The sequence below is a fragment of the Culex quinquefasciatus genome, chromosome 3, assembly GCF_015732765.1.
Source record: "Culex quinquefasciatus strain JHB chromosome 3, VPISU_Cqui_1.0_pri_paternal, whole genome shotgun sequence".
Taxonomy (NCBI): Eukaryota; Metazoa; Arthropoda; class Insecta; order Diptera; family Culicidae; genus Culex; species Culex quinquefasciatus.
The window spans coordinates 175,345,479-175,370,480 of NC_051863.1; the positions used below are offsets into that span (position 1 = coordinate 175,345,479).

The 25,002-nt window shown below is 34.4% G+C and overlaps 1 protein-coding gene and 1 long non-coding RNA gene across 2 annotated transcripts; both read left to right on the plus strand.

Moving 5' to 3' along the window:
* Positions 1-3,816: 3,816 nt before the first annotated feature.
* LOC119768835 lies at positions 3,817-4,263 on the plus strand. Its single transcript, XR_005278249.1, has 3 exons — positions 3,817-3,916; positions 3,979-4,088; positions 4,147-4,263. It is a non-coding gene; the product is annotated as an uncharacterized LOC119768835 (long non-coding RNA).
* Positions 4,264-12,798: 8,535 nt separating this feature from the next.
* On the plus strand, positions 12,799-24,661 carry LOC6040652. The gene is made up of 5 exons (XM_038261360.1): positions 12,799-13,427; positions 19,381-19,655; positions 23,512-23,540; positions 23,658-24,074; positions 24,133-24,661. Exons 1-5 carry the CDS (start codon positions 12,799-12,801, stop codon positions 24,490-24,492), a joined length of 1,710 nt encoding a protein of 569 aa, XP_038117288.1. The 3' UTR covers positions 24,493-24,661.
* The last annotated feature ends 341 nt before the right edge of the window (positions 24,662-25,002 follow it).

The following is a 25,002-nucleotide window of genomic DNA, read 5'->3' on the forward strand; positions in this document are numbered from 1 at the left end:
TCTTTTCTTTTTTGAAATTGTCTTGGCGAAGATTTGGTGATTATAACCTAAACGTGTTTTCCGCGGAATATTTGATCTTGCGTAATAGCAGAATCTTCAATTAGGGGCAGTATAGAAAAAAATCATTTTCACGGTTTTTACGGAAAGTACAAAATTTTACGGTCTTTATAAGTTCCGTGAAGTCATGAAAATTCACCAACCTTTGTTAAACTGAGGACCTTTCAGAAAAAAATTGATACATATACAAAAAAACCCTGTTTTATTTGACTTTTATACCTAAATGAATTTAAAATTCACATTTTTAAAATGATGTTCTGCTGTTTTGTAAGAAGAAATATTTGAAATTATCAGAATGAAGAGTAAACTTTCGAAATGGCTAAAATTACTAATTTTAGAAATTTTAAAATTTATAGCAAGATTAGAAAATTCAAATTTATTTTTTCAGAGAAAAGGGCAGAATATATATAAAAAAGTAGAGGTGGGCAAAACCGCGCTTTCATAGGAGCCACTCATTTCCGCTCGCTCACAAAAAAGAGCGGCTCTTATGAATGGCTCTTCCGCTCTTTTTTTAAAATTTTTGATCAAAATACTATTCTTTAACATGTGTGTGCAATTTTTATTGTTTTTTTCATAGGATTTTTATCAATAATTTGAATAATTTGAATCAATAATTTGGTGGTTAGTGCCTTCCTCTCATTTATAGAGTGATTCCAACCCCTTTAAAGTGTCCACATGGTTTATGGATCGCCCCTAACGTGATCGCAGCACCAAAGAGGTCATAATAAAAATAAGTGATGAGAGCAGTTCTCTCAGATTTCGGTCAATCGATTTTTTTTTGTATTTTTGAATCCGACTGAAACTTTTTTGGTGCCTTCGGTATGCCCAAAGAAGCCATTTTGCATCATAAGTTTGTTCATATAATTTTCCATACAAATTTGACAGCTGGCCACACAACAATGATGTGTGAAAATTCCAAAATCTTTATCTTTTGAAGGAATTTTTTGATCGATTTGGTGTCTTCGGCATAGTTGTAGGTATGGATATGGACTACACTGGAAAAAATGATAAATGGTAAAACATTTTTTTGGTAATTTTTTATTTAACTTTTTGTCACTAAAACTTGATTTGCAAAAAAAAAAACACTTTTTTTATTTTTTTGATATGTTTTAGAGGACATCAAATGTCAACTTTTCAGAAATTTCAGGTTTTGCAAAAAATCATCGAGCGAGTTATGAATTTTTAAATCAATACTGTTTTTTTCAAAAAATCGAAAAATTGCTCGCAAAATTTTTTCAACTTTATTTTATGATGTAAAATCAAATTTGCAATAAAAAAATACTTAAGTGAAATTTTGATAAAGTGCACCGTTTTCATGTTAAATCCATTTTTAATGATTTTTTTGAAAAATTCGCAGTTTTTTATTTAGTGCACATGTTTGCCCACATTTGAAACAAATATTTTTGAAAAGCTGAGAAAATTTTCTATGTTTTGCATTTTTGAACTTTGTTGATACGACCCTTAGTTGCTGAGATATTGCCATGCAAAGGTTTAAAAACAGGAAAATTGATGTTTTTCAAGTCCCACCCAAACAACACACCATTTTGTAATGTCGATATCTCAGCAAGTAATGGTCCGATTTTCAATGTTAAAATATGAAAAAATCTTCGAAAAAAATATTTTCAATTTTTTTAAATAAAGACTAACATTTCAAAAGGGCCAAACATTCAATATTACGCCCTTTTAAAATTTTAGTCTTTGCTCAAAATTTCACTTAAGTACTTTTTGATTGCAAATTTGATTTTACATCAAAAACTGAAGTTGAAAAATTTTTGCGACCAATTTTTCGATTTTTTGAAAAAATCAGTATTGATTCAAAAATTCATAACTTGCTCAAAGATTTTTTGCACAATCTGGAAACTTCTGAAAAGTTAGCATTTGATGTCCACTAAAACATATATAAAAAAATAGTGTTTTTTTTGCAAATCAAGTTTGAGTAACAAAAAGTTAAATAAAAAATCACCAAATTTTTTTTTACGTGTATAATTTCTTTCCAGTGTAGTCCATAACCATACTTACAACTTTGCCCAAGACACTAAATCGATCAAAAAATTCGTTCAAAAGATACAGATTTTTGAATTTTCATACATCAAATTTGTAAGGAAAATTATATGGACAAACTAATGATGCAAAATGGCTTCTTTGGGCATACCGAAGGCACCAAAAAAGTTTCAGTCGAATTAAAAAATACAAAAAAAAAAATCGAATGACCAAAATCTGAGAGAGCTGCTTATTTATAAAATGTGATTCTTTTTAATTGTAGTATATTTTAGTGTTTACTGCCGGTTATTGACAGCCGGGACCGTGGTGTAGGGGTAAGCGTGATTGCCTCTCACCTAGTCGGCCTGGGTTCGATCCCAGAAGGTCCCGGTGGCAAATTTTGAGACGAGATTTGTCTGATCACGCCTTCCGTCGGATGGGGAAGTAAATGTTGGCCCCGGTCTAACCTAGAGGTTAGGTCGATAGCTCAGTCCAGGTGTAGGAGTCGTCTCCCTGGGTCCTGCCTCGGTGGAGTCGCTTGTAGGCAGTTGGACTCACAATCCAAAGGTCGTCAGTTCGAATCCCGGGGTGGATGGAAGCTTAGGTGTAAAAAGAGGTTTGCAATTGCCTCAACAATCAAGCCTTCGGACATCAAGTTTCGAGTAGGAATCCCGTAATCGGGAACGCCAAGGCAATGCTGTAGAGCGAATAATTTGATTTGATTTGATTTTTTGCCGGTTATTGAATAAACGGTTATTATCTACTTTTGTTAAATTCAAGATTTTTGCTTAAGGTAGTAGAGTTGCACCTTCCAAAACTTGAACAGTATAAAAAAAATGTTCATTTCACGGTTTTTCATGAAAAGTACAAAATATCACGGTCTTCATGAATTCCGTGAAGTCATATTGTTGCGAACGTCGGGAGATCAGGGCGGACACCGGTTTCGTGAGCGGGACAACTCAGTAAAAACACCAAATTTTCCATCGCTACAAAACTGTAATTTTATTGCACTCGTTAATTAACATAAAGTTCACAATATCACAAATTACTTACGACTTTGGTGTCCGCACTACCGCTCGTTGAAAACTGTTGTTTACTTCTGATTGTTCTTGAGCAGTAGCGCGGGCACGAGCCGCAAGCACATACAATAGAACGATAACACGACGGTCTTAAGCAGCAGTGTCCGAGGGGTGCGACACTTGCGTTTTTGTCGCAACACATATAATAAACCAATTTTTGTTATGCTTAGGACTTTTCATACAATACAAAATCATAACCTACAAAAAAATCCCGGTTTTATTTGGTTTTTATAACTAAATGTTTTTCAAATTATTTTTTTTTAAAATGGTTATTGTTTCCTAAAACAAAAGATTTCAAATTATTTGAATAAAGAGTATAACATTAAAATGGCTAAAAAAATATTTGGGATATTTTCAATTTGCTATGATGCTATGATGCTAGTTTCAGAAATATTTCGAGTTTAAAAATAAGTTCGTTTCACAAGATTGTAACCTATCGCTTGTACGTAGTACAATCTCTGGTTACAATGCTTCGCATAATCCTGTCAAACTGAACCGTAGGGACAAGTTAGGACATTGTAACTAACCATTACACTTTAACAACATAAAAACAAACACACAAGCTATCCCTTCGGCAAGCACGACTCACATCTCTATTGCGTCAATTTCGAAATACGCAAACAAAAGCTTAAAATTTTATAAAAGGGACTTCTTCATTTTCAATCGTCCTCATTTGCCGCTACCGACTAGAATCCGTTAAACATATTCTAGTCTCACCTGTAAAAGTCTTGTAATTTATAGTGCAGTGAAATTGTTATATTAGTGTTGAATGTTAACAGCATTCCAGTAGCGGCGAAATGGTAATTTAGTGTCTTTAACTATGTGAGTCGTGTCTAAAGAGTGTCTTTTATTGTTAATTTAGTGTCAGGGAGTTGGTCCCAACAATTCACCATCCAAACTAAACGCAAAGGACCGCGCTCAACATCAAAAGAGGTCGTTTGGTTGGTGGTGCATGGAGTGTCACAAATAGTGGTAATTATTAATCAATTGTAAGATCTGCACAAAACGCTAGAAATGAACTCCTTTCCAGAACCTCCAAGTTGGCAAAGCGCGCCAACCCGAGAATTCTGTAGAGCGCAATGGCGGAGGCCATCCGGTGAGTTCATTGTTTAACCACTAGACACGAAAGCACAAGTACTAAAACAAAACTTAAACGTACAGGTTTTTTTATCAAAGACAAAGACACAAAACCAAAGACACCAAAACCGTTGCTGCGCCAGGCCTGGCCGGAGGAAGATCCTCCGACTTGACTCGACCACCGCGGGATACACTAGAACACACGAACACACACACACATGGTTAGGTTAGTTTTAAAACGACGAAAAACAATAAATTAGGACATTTAAATGCAATAAACATGACTTTTTCCATAACCCAAAGCGACGATCTTTTGTGATTCTTTTGCCAGGACAGTGCGATTAGCTGAATCGAACCAGGATTGTGAAAGGGTAGGTACAATTCTCCTTCCCCACGTCAAATGTGAGCAGTTGCAGATCTTTACATCTCTCTCTCATCTCCAAGAGTCTCAAGTTCTGGTTTTTATTTAATTTTTAATTAATGAACTAGTGGTGGTTATTGCCCCCTAGTTCGTTATGACAAGATCTTCCAATTTTCGATTTAAAATTTGCTTTTGCGTCTGAAAATGATTTTTGAAATTTTAATTAATAAAATTAATTTTTTTAAATTATTTTTTAATCTTGAATGGTGCAAAATGGCTTATTTTGACCAAAGGATAACAATAAAATGTCTATGGGCTGTCCTGGAAGAATTTCAATTATTTTTTGATTGAATTTTAAAATATTTACATGGTTACAGTTATAGAAGTAGCTGCGGTAAATTATCTCTAAGTTCATCAACATAAAAAATATCCATGGCCTTCCGGATTCCGTCTCCAAATCCCCGGAGGTAAACAACACGGAATTAAATTCATTAAATTCCGCTTTTATCTTCATTAGGTTAAGCAGTTGAGCGCGATGAGCTTAACTGTCTTCGCCCCCACCGGCTGGACATTCTCCATTTTACTGCTGTCAGCTGTGAAGCAGAAGGTGCGATACGGTCAATCTGTTGCTAGAGCATCAGACTCCGGTCTGCGTAAGGCCCTAAATTCAATTTATCACACGCCAAGATGGGACTGGGCACCGTCTGGTTGGTTACTGGCGGTACCACACTGTAAGTGAACTTACCAAGTTACGGCACCCAGGTCCACGAGATTAACGATGGCAGGCCAGGTCGGAACTGTACGGTGAGCTGCAATTAATTGTACATGATTTTCCGGGTTTGTACATTAGGGATAAAACTTAGCTTCGAAGATATATTTTACTAGAGTTCATGGCCGTGACTATTAAACTTTTTTTCGTTCAAAAGTGAGCATTGTGAAATGTTTTCAATGAAGAGGTTTTAAATGAAGTCAGAACTAATCTTTCCATGGATAAAATTCAATAAACTTTTCTATAACTGATTTCCCCATTGAAGTACTTTGGAATGCACAAACCTGTTGCCATACCATCTACACAAACAACCACCCCAGAATTCCAACGAGATTAGTTTCTTACATGTTCCAAAGCCATTACAATTCATCTGTGACGGCTTCAATAGTCAATCGTTGGGATATTCTGGTTCCGTTTTGAGAACGATTTCTCAATAGAGTTCTTATAAATATCCATATCCTTTTCTACAATTGCTAATAAATCTGAATTCCTCAGTATAAGGTTCCAGTTGTTGTCCATTGATGCCTTCCATACGTAACCGGGAGAGGGAAAAATCTAAATTACCTCGTTGAATAACTGCTCGTTGTGCAGCCTGAAATTGATTTTTCCAGACACACCTTGAACTTCCAAAGACATTCCAAAGTCTCTGACGGCATTTTTATGGCTGCTTTAGTCCCCCCGTTCAGACCTAGCCTAGATCCGGCAATATTTTCCCCCCATTTTTCTAATATTTCCACCCTCTAATGATGTGCAGCTTCCGTTACGGCTCCGCCGTGTCATCCCGCGGCTTGTAAACGAACCTAATTTTCCCGGAAAAGGTGAAACCTGATCGGAAAACATAAACCCGGTACCGCCGCCGTCGTTTTGTTTCTCTCGAAAGAAAACCCTCGTCGGTTGTTGATGTGCGGAAAATTTTTGGGTTTTGCGCAAGTTTTCCAGCTACGCCAAAAGCCGACGATGACGTGATGTCAAACAAACGACATTTGCATACATTCCGGCGGATCATCATTTGCGTGGGTGCTGTTTTAAGGGAGAGCCGGGGGCGCTGGAGCGAGTGCGTAGATGGCGCGCGCTATAAATACAAATGGGCTGTAGAGCCCGTAGACCGGCCTAGGGGTAATATACCTGCTGGTGCCCGCTGAATTTTGAGACAGACTGTGTGAGTGAATGATTGGGGTTTCATTGGGGTTCGGCAAATTGATATTTCATCAGCTACGGTGGGGACGTGTTGGCCGACAGTTATTCATTTTTAATTTGAAAGGAGAGTATTTTCTACCGAAAAAGGATCCCAATTATTTATATCTTTAAACTTTACACAACGTTAATCGTCACAGTAGACTATCATCATGCCTATCATGTTTTTCAATAATTTGCAAATGGTGATGAGGAAGAAATTTGGTGTAAAAGGGACTTTAATGTAAAATCAGACGCCCGATTTTTAGTAAGTTTTATCTAACTTTTTCTTACTTCTGATTATACTTTGTTTAATACTTTTTATTGCTCAAAAAAAAAACGTTACTTAATCCACCTTAAGGTGGTTGGTGCCTTCCTCGCATTCATGTTGTATTTTAAGTGGTATTTACAAATTAATTCAAGAGTTTTTTTTAATTTTTTTTAATTTGTTTTTTTTTTTAATTATTGATTTTACTTGAACAGCAATTTTCAATTCTTTTTTTGCCAACTCTTCAAAATAAAGGTGAAAAGTCTCATGAGTTATATATTTCAGTAAAAAGTTCGTGTAAATCTTTGTCGAGACAAAATGATGCAGCAACATAATTAATACAGATTTTTTCAGAAGAGACGGAGACACTGTTTAAGCGATGTGGCAACCGGGCGATATGCATGCAAGGGGGTGTGGCTGCCAATCCCCCGCGTGGTCAAAAAGTCAAAAAAGCAAAAAGACCCGGCCTTTGAGGTTATGCAAAAATCACCCTTTTTGTAGCTACAAAAAAAAAACATTTTCTTGGCATAACTTTAAAAGTACTTCACTAAACAGAATAAAATTTAATAGGGTCTTAGGGGACCCCAAAACGAACAGAATAAGGCGGATCCGGCCAAAATCGGTACAGCAAGTTCTGATATAATCGTGTGGAAAAAAAATCATGTCTACACCACACATCCCTACAGACATTTGTTCAGAATTTGATTCTGAGTCGATAGGTATACGTGAAGGTATATCTTGGAGTCGTATTTAAGAAGTTCATTTTTCGAGTGATTTTATAGCCTTGCCTCAGTGAGGAAGGCAAAAATCCAATGCAATACAAAGCTGAAATGAACTCAAAAACTCTGTAATGTACTCAAAACTAACACATTGTAATTTGATTATTTACCACTAAAACTGAATTGAAATTAAACAGACGCCCAATTTGATAGCGTTCTCAAAATTCTGAAAAACATATTTTTCATCGAAAAAAAAAGTTTGAAAAACTTTGCCATTTTTCGTTACTGAACTGGTAAATTTTTTTTTCGAACATGCCATTTTATGGAAAATTTAATATACTTTTCAAATTTGCATTAACCCAGAAGGGTATTTTTTTCATTTAATACAGAAATTTTAATTTAAAAATTTCGTATTATTTGTAGCATTGCAGGATATTTTTTCAAAATAATGATTTGTTAGGGGTTTGCTTGTAATCATCACGCGTTACCGCGATTTTACGAAAAAAAAAAATGTTTTGAAAAAGTTACTTTTTTTTAACTCTTTTTGTTTCTTTGTTCGTGTACGTCGCAAGTGTCTTGAACGGCCATGATCATCGACGACCAACTTTTTCAAAAAAAAACTAACTTAATCCACCTATGTGGTTGGAGCCTTCCTCACTTATTACCAACAATGGCTGATATGAAATTTCATCTCTTTCAGATACAAAAATTTCATCTCTTTTTTAGATCCGGAGTAAAAAAGTACATCAATATCACTTAAGTGGCCATATCTCGAGACAGGGTTGCCAGATCTTCAATGTTTTGGACTCGTTGGAAAGGTCTTTTGATAACCTAACCAACGATGGGTCGGATGATGGACCCGGACATAGTTTACATACATTTAACTGAGATCCGGCTTCCAAAAAGTACATAAATGTCACTTAAGTGGTCATATCTCGAGACAGGGTTGCCAGATCTTCAATGTTTTGAACTCGTTGGAAAGGTCTTTTCATAACCTAACCAACGATGGGTCGGATGGTGGATCCGGACATAGTTTACATACATTTAAGTGAGATCCGGCATCAAAAAGCACATCAATATCACTTAAGTGCGCATATCTCAAGACAGGGTTGCCCGATCTTCAATGTTTTAGGCTCGTTGGAAAGGTCATTTGATAACCTAACCAACGAAGGGTGGGATGGTGAATCCGGACATAGTTTACATACATTTAAGTGAGATCTGGTTTCCAAAAAGGACATAAATGTCACTTAAGTGGCCATATCTCGTGACAGGGTTGCCAGATCTTCAATGTTTTGAACTCGTTGGAAAGGTTTTTTGATAAACTTACCAACGATGGGTTGGATGGTGGATCCGGACATAGTTTACATACATTTAAGTGAGATCCGGCATCAAAAAGTACATCAATATCACTTAAGTGGCCATATCTCGAGACTGAGTTGCCAGATCTTCAATGTTTTGGACTCATTGGAAAGGTCATTTGATAACATAACCAACGATGGGTCGGATGGTGGACCCGGACATAGTTTACATACATTTAAGTGAGATCCGGCTTCCAAAAAGTACATCAATATCACTTAAGTGGCCATATCTCGAGACAGGGTTGCCAGATCTTCAATGTTTTAGGCTCGTTGGAAAGATCTTTTGATAACCTAACCAACGATGGGGCGGATAATGGACCCGGACATAGTTTACATACATTTAAGTGAGATCCGGATATATGTGGGTAATTCTCTACCAACTCACACGAAATCGGGAAAAGTTGCCCCGACCCCTCTTCGATTTGCGTGAAACTTTGTCCTAAGGGGTAACTTTTGTCCCTGATCACGAATCCGAGGTCCGTTTTTTGATATCTCGTGACGGAGGGGCGGTACGACCCCTTCCATTTTGAACATGCGAAAAAGAGGTGTTTTTCAATAATTTGCAGCCTGAAACGGTGATGAGATAGAAATTTGGTGTCAAAGGGACTTTTATGTAAAATTAGACGCCCGATTTGATGGCGTACTCAGAATTCCGAAAAACGTATTTTCATCGAAAAAACACTAAAAAGTTTTAAAATTCTCCCATTTTCCGTTACTCGACTGTAAAATTTTGGAACATGTCATTTTATGGGAAATTTAATGTACTTTTCGAATCTACATTGTCCCAGAAGGGTCATTTTTCATTTAGAACAAAATTTTTCATTTTAAAATTTCGTGTTTTTCTAACTTTGCAGGGTTATTTTTTAGAGTGTAACAATGTTCTACAAAGTTGTAGAACAGACAATTACAAAAATTTTGATATATAGACATAAGGGGTTTGCTTATAAACATCACAAGTTATCGCGATTTTACGAAAAAAAGTTTTGAAAAAGTTACTTTTTGCGTTTCTCTTTGTTTCGTCGTCCGTGTCTGTCGCGGGTGACCATGAACGGCCATGATCGATGACGACCAACTTTTTGAAACTTTTTTCGTAAAATCGTGATAACTTGTGATGTTTATAAGCAAACCCTTATGTATATATATCAAAATTTTGTAATTGTCTGCTCTACAACTTTGTAGAACACTGTTACACTCTAAAAATAACCCTGCAAAGTTAGAAAAACACGAAATTTTAAAATGAAAAATTTTGTTCTAAATGAAAAATGACCCTTCTGGGACAATGTAGATTCGAAAAGTACATTAAATTTCCCATAAAATGACATGTTCCAAAATTTTACAGTCGAGTAACGGAAAATGGGAGAATTTTTAACACTTTTTAGTGTTTTTCGATGAAAATACGTTTTTCGGAATTCTGAGTACGCCATCAAATCGGGCGTCTAATTTTACATAAAAGTCCCTTTGACACCAAATTTCTATCTCATCACCGTTTCAGGCTGCAAATTATTGAAAAACACCTCTTTTTCGCATGTGCAAAATGGAAGGGGTCGTACCGCCCCTCCGTCACGAGATATCAAAAAATGGACCTCGGATTCGTGATCAGGGACAAAAGTTACCCCTTAGGACAAAGTTTCATGCAAATCGAAGAGGGGTCGGGGCAACTGCTGTGTGAGTTGGCGGAGAATTACCCATGTGAAAACACATTTTTATACATAACTTTTGAACTACTTATCAAAACTTCAATCTGTATAAAACTCGATCTATGGGACCCTAAAACAAGTCGAATGCAACAGGTTCGGGTCAAATCGATTCAGCCAGTGCCGAGAAACATGAGCTAGTTTGTTTGTCACATACATACATACACACACACATACACACACACATACACACACACACATACACACACACATACACACACACATACACACAGACATTTGTTCAGTTTTCGATTCTGAGTCGATGTGTATACATGAAGGTGGGACTACGACGTTTTGATTCAAAGTTCATTTTTAGAGCAGGATTATAGCCTTACCTCAGTGAGGAAGGCAAAAAATTCGTAAAATCACGAGAACACAATTTTGGAATTTTGTAGAACATTGTTGTAATTAAAAAAAATACCCTGCATAGCTAACAAAAATACGAAATTTTGAAAAAAATATGTTCTAAATCTAAAATGACCCTTCTGTGATAATCCAGATTCGAAAAGTACATTGAATTTCCCATAATATGACAAGTTCCAAAATGGTTTACAGTTAAGTAATGAAAAATGGTCGAATTTTCAAAACTTTGTTCGTATTTTTGGTTGAAAAATACGTTTTTTGGGAATTCTGAGTACGCCATCTAATCGGGTTTTTTGACATCAAATTTCCAAATCAACACCTTTCAGGTTGCAAATTATTGAAAACCATGTCTTTTTTGCATGTTCTAAAAAAACCCCTCAAAAATGAACTCCTCGTCACGAGATATCGAAAAATGGATTCGTGATCAGGGACAATAGTAACCTCTTAGGACAAAGTTTCAGGCAAATCGAAGCGGAGCAACTTTTTCCAATTTCGTGTGAGTTGGTTGAGATCAAAATTGGAATCAAAATTGCATTTTCTCATATCTACAACTGACTTTGTCATAGTATGGGATTCCCAATTATCACGGCCAATTAGCGGCAGTCCGGTTGAACTGGTTCCATTCATTAGCATGGCTTGTTCTCACTCAGCTTACACAGGTAAAAATATTAATCTTCTACAGCCAGCTTTTCTGTAGTTTTCACCCACGTAACAAGACTTCTATACGAAACGTAATTTAGTTTTTAGCATTATTTGTTATGTAATATTTATGATATTTGAGCAATTTTCTGAGATTTCGATCATCCGATTTTATTTTTGTATTTTTTAATCCGGCTGAAACTTTTTTGGTGCCTTCGGTATGCCCAAAGAAGCCATTTTGCATCATTAGTTTGTCCATATAATTTTTCATACAAATTTGACAGCTGTCCATACAAAAATGATGCATGAAAATTCAAAAATCTGTATCTTTTGAGGGAATTTTTTGATCGATTTAGTGTCTTGGGCAAAGTTGTAGGTATGAATAAGAACTACACTGAAAAGATGTGATACACGGTCAAAAAAATTGGTGATTTTAAATTTCACTTTTTGTCACTAAAATTTGATTTGCATAAACACACTATTTTTTTCATTTTCTGATATGTTTTAGGGGACATCAAATGCCAACTTTTCAGAAATTTTCAGAATGGGCAAAAAATCTTCGACCGAGTTATGAATTTCGAATCAATACTAATTTATTCAAAAAATCGAAATATTGGTCGCAACATTTTTTTAACTTCATTTTTCGATGTAAAGTTGAATTTGCAATCAAAAAGTACTTTTGTGAAATTTTACAAGTTAAAAAATAATACAAGTTAAAAAATTGTTGAGACCAGTATTTCGATTTTTTGAATAAATTAATATTGATTCAAAATTCATAACTCGGTCAAAGATTTTTTGCCCATTTTGGAAATTAAAAATAATCAAATTTTAAAATAAAGAAAAAAAGACCAATTTCGTAGAGAATTGCTCATTTCAGTAAACTCTCATAGCAGTTCAAATTCCTTATAGCAAGTTTTTTCATATATTTAAGGTTCAACAAAAAAAAAACATTGTCTTGATCAAGCAATGCTACATTTACTTTACTAAACAGTTACCATGGTATGCCACCATTCATGCAGAAGAGTCAAACCGGTTTCGGCTTCAAACGCAGATTACCTCACATGAGTCAACTGTCTTATCGAGCAAAAACACCACAACCCAAAAACCAGCTCAGTTGTGGAGGTTATCTCGTCGAGACGGTCTTAACTTTGTGTTCTATTTTGATTGAAAACAAATCTCGACCGCGTTCTGAATCTGAGCGCTGCTTATTCTTGCAACAGTTCAATGTAACGTCTCGTTCGAGCTAAACGTGTTCTGCGCCATGAACTTCACCGTTGCGCTGCTGTTGACGATCGTCGTCGTCGTCGCGCAGCTGTTCAAGGTCATCGACTCGCAGCAGTGCGGCGCCCGGAAGGTGACCATCAACGAAGTGATCGTACGGGGATGGGACACCGTACCGGGGAGTTTCCCCTGGCACGGGGCCATCTACCACCGGAAGGGCCGCTCGGATAGCTACGCGTGTGGTGGAACGCTGCTGAACGCCCGGTTCGTCATGACGGCCGACCATTGCGTCAAGGACGACAACGGGTTCGTGTTGTCGCCGAAGCGGGTCTTCGTACGGCTCGGGCTGAACAATCTGAACGCTCCAAATCTACGGAATACGCAGCAGCACGAAGTGCTGACGATTCACCGAGTTCCGGAAGTTAACGGGAAGAAGAACGACATTGCGTTACTGGAGCTGAGTACCGAAGCTCAGTTTGATGAGTTCGTTCAACCGGCTTGTGTCAACCAAGAACCGGCCATAACTGGACTGCTGGGAACGGCCATTGTGTGGGGCTTCACGGAGAGTGACGAATTGTCGCCGGTGTTGAAGGCCACTCGGATGCCCGTGGTGGACACCAGCCAGTGCATCGAGAGCAACCGGGACACCTTCGGGCTAGCCCTGGCATGGTGTCGATTTCTGGAAAAGTCAGGGAAAACCTGGAATTGTCAGGGAATTTTATTTGACCTGGAAAAGTCAGGGAAAGTCAGGGAATTTTGACCTGGGTCAGGGAATTTCGATGATCTTAAAAATATTTCTACAAAATTTCATTTCTTTTTTTAAATTTGCCCTTGATGATGTATTTGAATGTCTTCCATGGCAAACTTTGCAACATTGATAATTTTTTTTTATATTGGTCAATATGGAAGGAACGCAGAACTCCATATAAAAAATGCTTAAGAAAAGGGTTACGATGAAAAGCGCGTAGCTTGTTTGCAATATGTTTAGGTTTAAAATCAAATAATTTGGATTTGATTTGGATTTCCGTTCAACTGAAAATTACAAATAACCAACAAATTACTAGCGCACAGAGGGTGGGACAATATGAGGCAGTTGCCCCACCATCCTCAGAGATTTGTTCTAAAGTTGGTTGTTTGCTAGCATATAGGGACCATAGAGAAAATCATACATTTTGTCAGAAAAATTGAATGATTTAAAAAATGAAAAGTTAAAAAATTCGAACATTTGAAAATTAAAAACAATCTAAAATTCTAAAGCATAAAGATTCCAATTTCAAGGTTCTGATATTTTGGAATTGTTGATTTCTTATTTTTTTTAATTCTTATTCTAAAATTCTAAAAAAAATGTAAGGTTAGAACAATTCCAAAATTTCACTGTAGTATTCGTAATCTAAATTTTTATTTTTCTCAAAATTAAACTGAACTATGATTTAAAAATGATCCAAAGTAGTCGAATTTTGTATAATCTAAAATGTATGCTAAAATGGATGGTGAAATGGAATTAAAAGTTAAAGAATTCAATTCAAGGATTAAAAAGAAATAAAACAAAAATTTATGGAAAAACAGGGTTGTTACGGACTACACTCAACTCATTTTTAAACATACTGACTCTGAATATTTAATTTCTTTAAAGTTTTGAGTAATGTTTTTTATCCTTATTTATTGTTCTTTTATACTGGATACATTCAATCTTGTGAATCTTAATCATATTTAAAATTTTTCCTGAAGATACAGACATTTGGATGTAACAAAAATTATTATTGGGCATGTTCCAGTGGGTGTACTGTGCTTCTATCCCAAATATGAGCTTGATTGGACGTAACAGAAGCTTCTCCGCCTTTGAATTTTAGATGGGATTCAACCAGTAGATTTTTTTTCAAATTTGAACATTCTTGAAGCAAAATAAAAAAAATCAAAACATTCAAAAATTACAGCTCCAGCATTCTAAATTTGATTATTCAGAAATTAGGAAATAAAATTAAGAAAAATAATATTAAAAAAACCCAAAATAAAATAAATTCATATTAAAAAAAATTAAAAGATCCGAAATTTTGAAATCAAAAATTAAAAAATCTGAAAACAAAAATCAAATATATCAATATTCAAAAATAAAAAATAAAATTAAAACAATCAAGAGAACAAAAAAAAATTTTAAATTCTTAAATTCTTAAATTCTTAAATTCTTAAATTCTTAAATTCTTAAATTCTTAAATTCTTAAATTCTTAAATTCTTAAATTCTTAAATTCTTAAATTCTTAAATTCTTAAATTCTTAAATTCTTAAATTCTTAAATTCTTAAATTCTTAAATTCTTAAATTCTTAAATTCTTAAATTCTTAAATTCTTAAATTCTTAAATTCTTAAATTCTTAAATTCTTAAATTCTTAAATTCTTAAACTCTTAAATTCTTAAATTCTTAAATTCTTAAATTCTTAAATTCTTAAATTCTTAAATTCTTGAATTCTTAAATTCTTAAATTCTTAAATTCTTAAATTCTTAAATTCTTAAATTCTTAAATTCTTAAATTCTTAAATTCTTAAATTCTTAAATTCTTAAATTCTTAAATTCTTAAATTCTTAAATTCTTAAATTCTTAAATTCTTAAATTCTTAAATTCTTAAATTCTTAAATTCTTAAATTCTTAAATTCTTAAATTCTTAAATTCTTAAATTCTTAAATTCTTAAATTCTTAAATTCTTAAATTCTTAAATTCTTAAATTCTTAAATTCTTAAATTCTTAAATTCTTAAATTCTTAAATTCTTAAATTCTTAAATTCTTAAATTCTTAAATTCTTAAATTCTTAAATTCTTAAATTCTTAAATTCTTAAATTCTTAAATTCTTAAATTCTTAAATTCTTAAATTCTTAAATTCTTAAATTCTTAAATTCTTAAATTCTTAAATTCTTAAATTCTTAAATTCTTAAATTCTTAAATTCTTAAATTCTTAAATTCTTAAATTCTTAAATTCTTAAATTCTTAAATTCTTAAATTCTTAAATTCTTAAATTCTTAAATTCTTAAATTCTTAAATTCTTAAATTCTTAAATTCTTAAATTCTTAAATTCTTAAATTCTTAAATTCTTAAATTCTTAAATTCTTAAATTCTTAAATTCTTAAATTCTTAAATTCTTAAATTCTTAAATTCTTAAATTCTTAAATTCTTAAATTCTTAAATTCTTAAATTCTTAAATTCTTAAATTCTTAAATTCTTAAATTCTTAAATTCTTAAATTCTTAAATTCTTAAATTCTTAAATTCTTAAATTCTTAAATTCTTAAATTCTTAAATTCTTAAATTCTTAAATTCTTAAATTCTTAAATTCTTAAATTCTTAAATTCTTAAATTCTTAAATTCTTAAATTCTTAAATTCTTAAATTCTTAAATTCTTAAATTCTTAAATTCTTAAATTCTTAAATTCTTAAATTCTTAAATTCTTAAATTCTTAAATTCTTAAATTCTTAAATTCTTAAATTCTTAAATTCTTAAATTCTTAAATTCTTAAATTCTTAAATTCTTAAATTCTTAAATTCTTAAATTCTTAAATTCTTAAATTCTTAAATTCTTAAATTCTTAAATTCTTAAATTCTTAAATTCTTAAATTCTTAAATTCTTAAATTCTTAAATTCTTAAATTCTTAAATTCTTAAATTCTTAAATTCTTAAATTCTTAAATTCTTAAATTCTTAAATTCTTAAATTCTTAAATTCTTAAATTCTTAAATTCTTAAATTCTTAAATTCTTAAATTCTTAAAATTCTTAAATTCTTAAATTCTTAAATTCTTAAATTCTTAAATTCTTAAATTCTTAAATTCTTAAATTCTTAAATTCTTAAATTCTTAAATTCTTAAATTCTTAAATTCTTAAATTCTTAAATTCTTAAATTCTTAAATTCTTAAATTCTTAAATTCTTAAATTCTTAAATTCTTAAATTCTTAAATTCTTAAATTCTTAAATTCTTAAATTCTTAAATTCTTAAATTCTTAAATTCTTAAATTCTTAAATTTTCTTAAATTCTTAAATTCTTAAATTCTTAAATTCTTAAATTCTTAAATTCTTAAATTCTTAAATTCTTAAATTCTTAAATTCTTAAATTCTTAAATTCTTAAATTCTTAAATTCTTAAATTCTTAAATTCTTAAATTCTTAAATTCTTAAATTCTTAAATTCTTAAATTCTTAAATTCTTAAATTCTTAAATTCTTAAATTCTTAAATTCTTAAATTCTTAAATTCTTAAATTCTTAAATTCTTAAATTCTTAAATTCTTAAATTCTTAAATTCTTAAATTCTTAAATTCTTAAATTCTTAAATTCTTAAATTCTTAAATTCTTAAATTCTTAAATTCTTAAATTCTTAAATTCTTAAATTCTTAAATTCTTAAATTCTTAAATTCTTAAATTCTTAAATTCTTAAATTCTTAAATTCTTAAATTCTTAAATTCTTAAATTCTTAAATTCTTAAATTCTTAAATTCTTAAATTCTTAAATTCTTAAATTCTTAAATTCTTAAATTCTTAAATTCTTAAATTCTTAAATTCTTAAATTCTTAAATTCTTAAATTCTTAAACTCTTAAATTCTTAAATTCCTAGCTTCTTGAATGCTGCCATTTTTGTTACCATCTTAGATTGCAGAAAACCTGATAAAATTTGAAGTCTCCAGAAAATCGTTTACTTTAAATACAATCATTGTTGAAATAGACCTAGATCTTTTTTAAAACCTTAAACATGTACTTGAAAATTTTTCATATAATTTTATATTTTTCTTAGTTTTTCAGTTTTGTTTTAATCTTTCTTAAGGTTCTAGAAAATTACATATTTTTTTCAAGTTTTTGTCTCCCAAACCTTTAGTTTTTTTTAAAAATAAAAACACAATCAAAAATGGCATCGGCCTAATTCGTTTGAAAATTCCGCAAAAGGCATCAATTTTAAAATTAAACATGACTTCTTACTTTAATTCAAATTTTCAATTGTTTTTTTTAACATTTAACTTTAAATTTTCCTGTAAACTATTGTGTTTAATATGTTTATAGGACCCATTTAAAAAAAACTCTGTTTTTTTAGTAAAGGGCAATGTTTAAAATGGCATCACCAATTAAAAAAAGGTTATGGCTGCTCATTTTGGATGTTCGATTAGAAAAAAAATGATTGACAAATAAAAAAAAAGTTTCTAAGTGTTTCCAAAATCCATCGCAATTTTCGCAATTCGCAATTTTCAGTGTAAGAACGGGCCTTGACCGATCTTATGCACTAGGTTCTCGACGAACACGCACTGCCCTTACACCTACATCTCACCCTTGCTCTGAGTCAGTACGAGCAGCACGCTAGAACACGCTTTGAGTGTTCGTGCCAGGCATGCACACCTTCTTTTCCGGTTACGCATTTTAACTCGGCCGGGGGTGGTACATTACGTAGGGTTTGATGTAAGTATAAGCGCCTAACCATTCATTGTGTGCCTATCAACTTTCATTAAAGCAAAAACTGGTTTATTTTTAGTTTGAATTCAAAAACTTATTGTTATTTTACTGTGTATTGTTTTCTCCTGAAATCTTTCCTAGTGTTGAGTCGTGTTTATCTGTTGCTATTTCTTTTGTCGCGGTGTTTTGTTACAATATTTTGGTCCTAAGCATTTTAGAAAAGTTTATCAAAAATACAATAGTAATATTTGTGTTAATCCTTTAATCATTCCATAAATTGAGTAAGGGCTCGAACCTCACTTGCTTAAGAAAAAGGTGAAGTTTCAAAACAATGGACAGTGAAGGAAATATACTATGTAAAGAATCAATAGTAAAAGAGAGATAGTAGAAATTAGAAATTATTCAAATAGATAAATAAAGAAAATGCACATGATAAACAAAATTGACATCGCTGCCAAATTAAGGGAAAGCAGACAGTTTGTTACAGCAGCATCAAATGGTAAAATAGAGTGGAAAAGTGTTGAGAAATAAGAGAATCAAATAAGTAAAATCGAAATCAAATAGAGGATAGTAAACAGAAGCCGTTCAAGAAAATCAGTGAAACAAAATAAACAGAAGATAGCTGTTAGTTTAAATGGAAAGAAGAGAAACCCCGTTCTGCGATGCTCAGGTACATCCACAGCAGTTGACTCAACATACTGCGAATCCAAACAATACCGTCTACAATCACAAATTACTTCACTTTCCCACATTGACGCGCCCCTTTCTTCTAGCCGTCTCTACTCTGACCCTCGCTGGTCAAAGGTTTACGAGTCGTTTCCACAGGCCACCAGCTAGGTTACACCTTGTCATCATGATGACTAAACCAAGCCAACGTGGAGGTAAGAAAATAGGACACTTGCAAGGAACCAGAGCCATGCTGTTTTGTCCAGCACTACGGATGTAGTTGGGCTCCTTCCAGGATGTTCCTCGCCTGGATGTGTCAACCGACGAGTATCATCAGTATCATGCACCCTTGGCCTGCTGTTTGCAAAATCCATCGTTAAAAAAATAAAATAAAAAAGTCATTAATTTTTTTCAATATCTTAAATTTGCAATATTCAAAAAGGAAAATGCATGAAACCATAAAAACGCTCCAAAGAATATGTTAGTAAAAAATAGAAAATAAAAAAAATTGGTGGTCAGGAGGGGTCAGGGAAAAGTCAGGGAATTTTATTTTGGGATTTGGATCGACACCATGCCTGGACAGTACCCTGTTCTGTGCCGGCTATACCAACGGGAGTACGGCCGTCTGCAATGGGGACAGCGGCGGAGGGCTGCACGTGAAGAGAGGATCGGCTTGGTTCGTGGTTGGAATCATTTCGTTTACGACACCGCGAGATGCCGACAGTAATCTGTGTCGGGTTGACAGCTACGCGGCCTTCACGAACGTGGTCGTGTTTGTGCCGTGGATTCGAAGCGTCGTTGGGTCGTTGCCGGAGGCGAGTAGTGGTGAGTTGAACTGTGTGGTGTGTTTTGAATAAAGCTACTCCAAGCAGCTTGCACATCAATGTGCGTTTTTGTCTAATATTGTCAGAATGCAATTTGTAATTGGATTTAATACAGAATATTTTATAGTGATGATCAATTTTCTTTGAAAGTGATCAACGGCTTCACCTTAATGGATATTCGCAATTTTTTGATATGTTATGTAAAATATTACAAGGAATCAGGGAAAAATATTTTCAGACATGGCTTATGAAATTTTCATAGGACCTTTTCAAATATTCAACTAGTTTTTTTCTTCAACATATTTTTCTTCAAAAGCCCAACTAATAACCTTTCTTTTGAATTGTGGTGCTTCAAAATTGGTTCAGCCGTTCCGGAGATATAATTTTTTGAAAAATGTGGTTTTTGCGAAAATTGACGAAAAACGCAATTTTTTGGACCACCCTATTCCGGATAGGACCACCCTAATTGCGAAACAAAAAAATACGGGTCTAATTCTTTGAGCCAAAGAACCCCCACTCTAAATTTGAGCCAAATCGGAGCACTTTTGATTTGGAGACTTCCTGTTTGACGTGGAATGGCTGTATAAAGAGCAATTCCATGCCAAATAGGGAATCGGTTGTACCGAACCCTCTCCGATTTCAATGAAACTTTGTAGACATGTTATCCTCCGCTTATGCAAGCCATTTTTGTGTACATGGAGCCAGTTTCACTTGATAATAACGTTTGAGAAAGGCGTAAGTGTTTTAAATATTTTCTGTATTTCTGTATCTCGAAGCTGTTGCATCGTATCAAAAAAGGTCAAAAACAAACTTGTAGGAAATTTGACGGGCTTTCCGAAAAAAATACACTGAAAGAAAAAAACACGCCACTTCGATGAGATTTTTGGAATTTTAAGTTTAAAAGTAACATTTAAAGGTGAGCTCACGATTTTTTTTCGTTCAACATTTTTGTGAAAATGGCCTAAGATGATACAAAAAGACTCACAAAAAATGCAGGATGGGAAACTCACCTAAAAAAATACAAAAGTGCTGTAAAGTGTTCTAAACGTAAAAAATTCAAAAGCCGAGTATGGGAATCGATTCTCCAGACAATTTTATATAAAATTCTCAATATTGACCACTGTCATAAGTCCAATCCTTGTGAAGTTACAGCGGTTTTAAAAATAAAAATGTTGAAAAAAATTTTCTTTTTGATGGTTTTTGACAATTTCTATGTTACAAACTTGATTTTTCAGTCTCGTAAATATTTTTACCGTAAAGTTCGTTCAATTTCAATAAGATTGTCTTTAACCACATTTCAATTAAAAGTTAAGGCTCACAGATATAAGCTAATTTCATTACTCTTAACTGAAAACAGCATATTTTTTTCTGTGTAGTTCAGTGGATGGTAGTAACCTGGATAGTAAATTAGCTTAAATCATAAAACAAACGAATTATTTCAAAAAGTGGTCAAAGACAATCTTATGGGAAATTGGACGAGCTTTCCGGTTAAAATATTTACGAGACTGAATAATGAAGTTTGTCATATAGAAATTGTCAAAAACCATCAAAAAACAATTTTTTGAACATTTTTATTTTTAAAACCGCTGTAACTTCACAAGGATTGGACTTATGACAGTGGTCAATATGGAGACATTTAAGTAAAATTGTCTGGAGAATCGATTTTCCCATACTCGGTTTTTGAAAATTTTGACGTTTAGAGCACTTTTCAACAAAAAAAAAAAAAAAAAAAACAGTTTCAGTAAATGATTTTTCTATTTTTTAGGTGAGTTGCTCCATCCTGCATTTTTTGTGAGTCTTTTTGTATCATCTTAGGCAATTTTCACAAAAAAGCTTCAACAAAAAAAAAAAATCGTGGGTTCAACTTCAAATTTGACTTAGACTTAAAAATCCAAAAATCTCATCAAAATGGCGTGTTTTTTTCTTTCAGTGTATTGCTTTCAGAAAGCCCGTCAAATTTCCTACAAGTTTGTCTTTGACCACTTTTTGATACTATGCAACGTCTTCGAGACATAGAAATATTTAAATTACGAAATACAAAAATATTTAAAACACTTATGCCCTTCTTAAATGTCTTTATCGAGTGGAACTGGCTCCATATACACAAAAATGGCATATATTAGCGTAGGATAACATGCCTACAAAGTTTCATTGAAATCGGAGAGGGTCGAGAAAAAAGTGTTTTGGGCTGGAATCGCTCTATAAAGTTTTAGGAATATCATAGATGCTTTTCCAAACTTATTGATTCTAAATGTTGCTGGATTGGAATTCTGGGGTCACGAGTTCAATAAAATATTAAAGTCAGCAGGAGGGCACGCATGTTACATAATTTATTCACATTTCTAGGATATTCAACAAACCCCTGAAAACCTCCGTGCAATGTTGTCACTTTTCATATAAAATGTAGTTCCGATTAGATCGTGCCATCTTGACACACCTTGCAAGTGCAACAACTTGCCAAAGGGAATCGGTGTCAGAGACCTTTTTGTCACTCTTGTCTATTGTTTTCAATTTTGATTGTAACTCGTGACTCCGGCAACCAAATTCAATCAAACTGTAGGATAATGCACAGAACGGTCAGCCTTACAACTCGTTTTTGTTATTGTCAAAATTTATTGACCAGCAAAAAGTTTGAAAATAAAGTTGCAAAATCAATTTCAATCCAACATTTATTAGCCCATTTTTCAATTTCACCAGCCACTCTCGATCAACTCTGAACTTGTGTCCTGCCGTTACTGGCCAGTGCGGACACAACGTTAAACCCGATTCATTTCAATTATTCCGTCACACGATAATAACGAAAGTGGAACCATATCGAACGCCCATATGGGTCGGTTTTCGGGCCAACCAGCACATGCGTTGGATCCTCTTCCTGGATGCTTTTTTTTGCTCTCCCCCCAGATTGTCGTCGCCGACCCAAAATGCCACATACCGGGACCATTTTTTTTGTTGAGATTATTTGTTTCGGGTTTGTTGGCCTTCGGTCGGTCGGCCCTCGCGGGCTTCAGCCCCCGAAATGCTGGCCATTTTTAGTTCTCTCAACAGGCGAAAAAAAAAGCGAAAAAATAAAATAAAAGGACCGAGCAATCGTACTCCAAAAACCGACGGGATCTCCCCGTTTGCTGTCCGGAGCAAAATGTGCCCATTTTTGGAAACAAGGAAAACGCTACGGAAAAATGTGGGTTATGTTGCTGCCTAAGGAAATTCCATGCTAAAACTGTCACTTCAAGGATCCCAAATTTGAATGAAATTTATTTTTAAGGAGAAGAAAAAAAAAGTTTTTTCGAAGTTTTTTATGTAAATAATAATTTATTAAAAAAACAAAAACCGTTTCATTTTATCAAAAAAATCAAACTGCTTTCATGTGGAACTTCTGTATAGCTGTGCGAACTTGTTGATGGCATTTTTGTGCTGTTTGAAATTTTATCATGAATAAAGGATGATTGCGAGCAGGGTCATGAAAGGAAGCACCATCTCTCGAAGAAGAATGAAGGTAACAAAAAACAAGAAGTAGAAAACGACGCCCTTCCCGGGCCAAATTGAATTACACACAGACAAAGATTATGTTGTCTCACCGAGACTTGACCTTTTGTCTGCGAGTACAATTTGTACGAATTTGCATATGTTTTTGACACGCGGTGCGTATCCTTCGGCACGTCCCCAGTTTCTTGTATTTTTTTTGCGCCAACATGCCGGGATGCCCTTAGAGTTAGTTAGAGTTGGGTTGGGCGCTCTGGACCGTACAAGGATTAGGCAGGGTGGGACAGATATCCGTGATTCTTGGAATTTTCTCTTTTTTAACTGGTAATATTTTTTTTGCAGATGATTTTTAAATATTTTTTTCTTTCCTTTCATAGATGAACGGTACCACATATCTTCAACTGAGGTTAGTATGGCTTAGTCAAATTCATTTAATATTTGAAAAAAAGATTTTTTCTTTAAATGGGATATTTCACAAAAATATCGTATCATTGTAATATTCTAAATGACTCCAAATTTTCAGCTCAACTGGTTCGAAGCGGTCGAGTACTGCAACCGGCGTGGCATGCAGCCGGCCATCCTGGACAGTCAGGCCAAGCACGAGCTGGCGGTGCGCGAAGCCCAGGCCACCGGACGGCAATCGTCGGGCTTTTTTGGCCTCTGGCTGGGCGCCTCCGATCTGGCCAAGCATCAATCGTACGTGTGGCAACCAACCGGTGCACCGGTCCTGTGGGCCAAGTGGAGTCCCGGTGAGCCAACGGGCGATCCGGAACATTGTATGAACTTGTACTACTGGCCGGACCGGGGCTTCGAGTGGACCGTCAATGATGCGCCCTGTGACACGACACTGCACGCACTGTGCCAGGAGCGATCAACCAAGAAACCGACTGGTCAAACATGCGTCGACTGCACTATTCAGTATCACATTTCTTCGAATGAGGTAACCCTTTATCTTTTTTGAGTAAAATCATCTCAAATTAACTCACCCCCATTTTCAGCTCACCTGGTTCGAGTCGATCGAGTACTGCAACCGCCGTGGGATGCGTCCCGCCGTCCTCGACAGCCAGGCCAAACACGACCAGGCGGTGCGCGAAGCCCAAGTCACCGGACGGCAATCGGCGGGATTTTTCGGCCTTTGGGTCGGCGCTTCCGATTTGGCCAAAACTGGTTCGTACGTGTGGCAAGCGACGGGAGCACCAGTCACCTGGGCCAAGTGGAGCCCGGGGGAGCCATCCGGGCCACCGGAACACTGCATGACCCTGTACTACTGGCCAGAACGGCAATTTGACTGGGAGGCGAATGACGCGCCCTGTGATACCACGCTGTATGCTTTGTGCCAGAAGGAGGTTGCGAATTGAGGAAGGTCATGCCCACAAAAACACCGTTTCATAGTTGTTTACGTGATCGTTGGATTCCTCGCAGTTGAGGTTCTCGGATATTTATAGAAATAATTGCCGTGTATTTTTATCGAACCATACTTTTGCTCATAATAAAATCAAATGACGTCGTTATTACATTTCCTTACAATGCTCAGGTATTGAGTTCATATTAAGCCCCGCTTGTCCATACAAAATGAAACCTGAAATTGTCCACGTCGTTTGATAATAATTTAATTTTCTAATGACATTAATTATTCAAATTTTGCTTTATGAGCCTCATTGGGAAGCAGCATTCAAACGAAAAACTAACTTAATCCATCTATGTAGTTGGAGCCTTCCTCACAACAATGGCTGAACACAAGTTTCATCTATTTTTTAAATCCGGCTTCCAAAAAGTACATCGATATCACTTAAGTGGTCATATCTCGAGACAGGGTTGCCAGATCTTCAATGTTTTGGACTCGTTGGAAAGGTCTTTTGATAACCTAA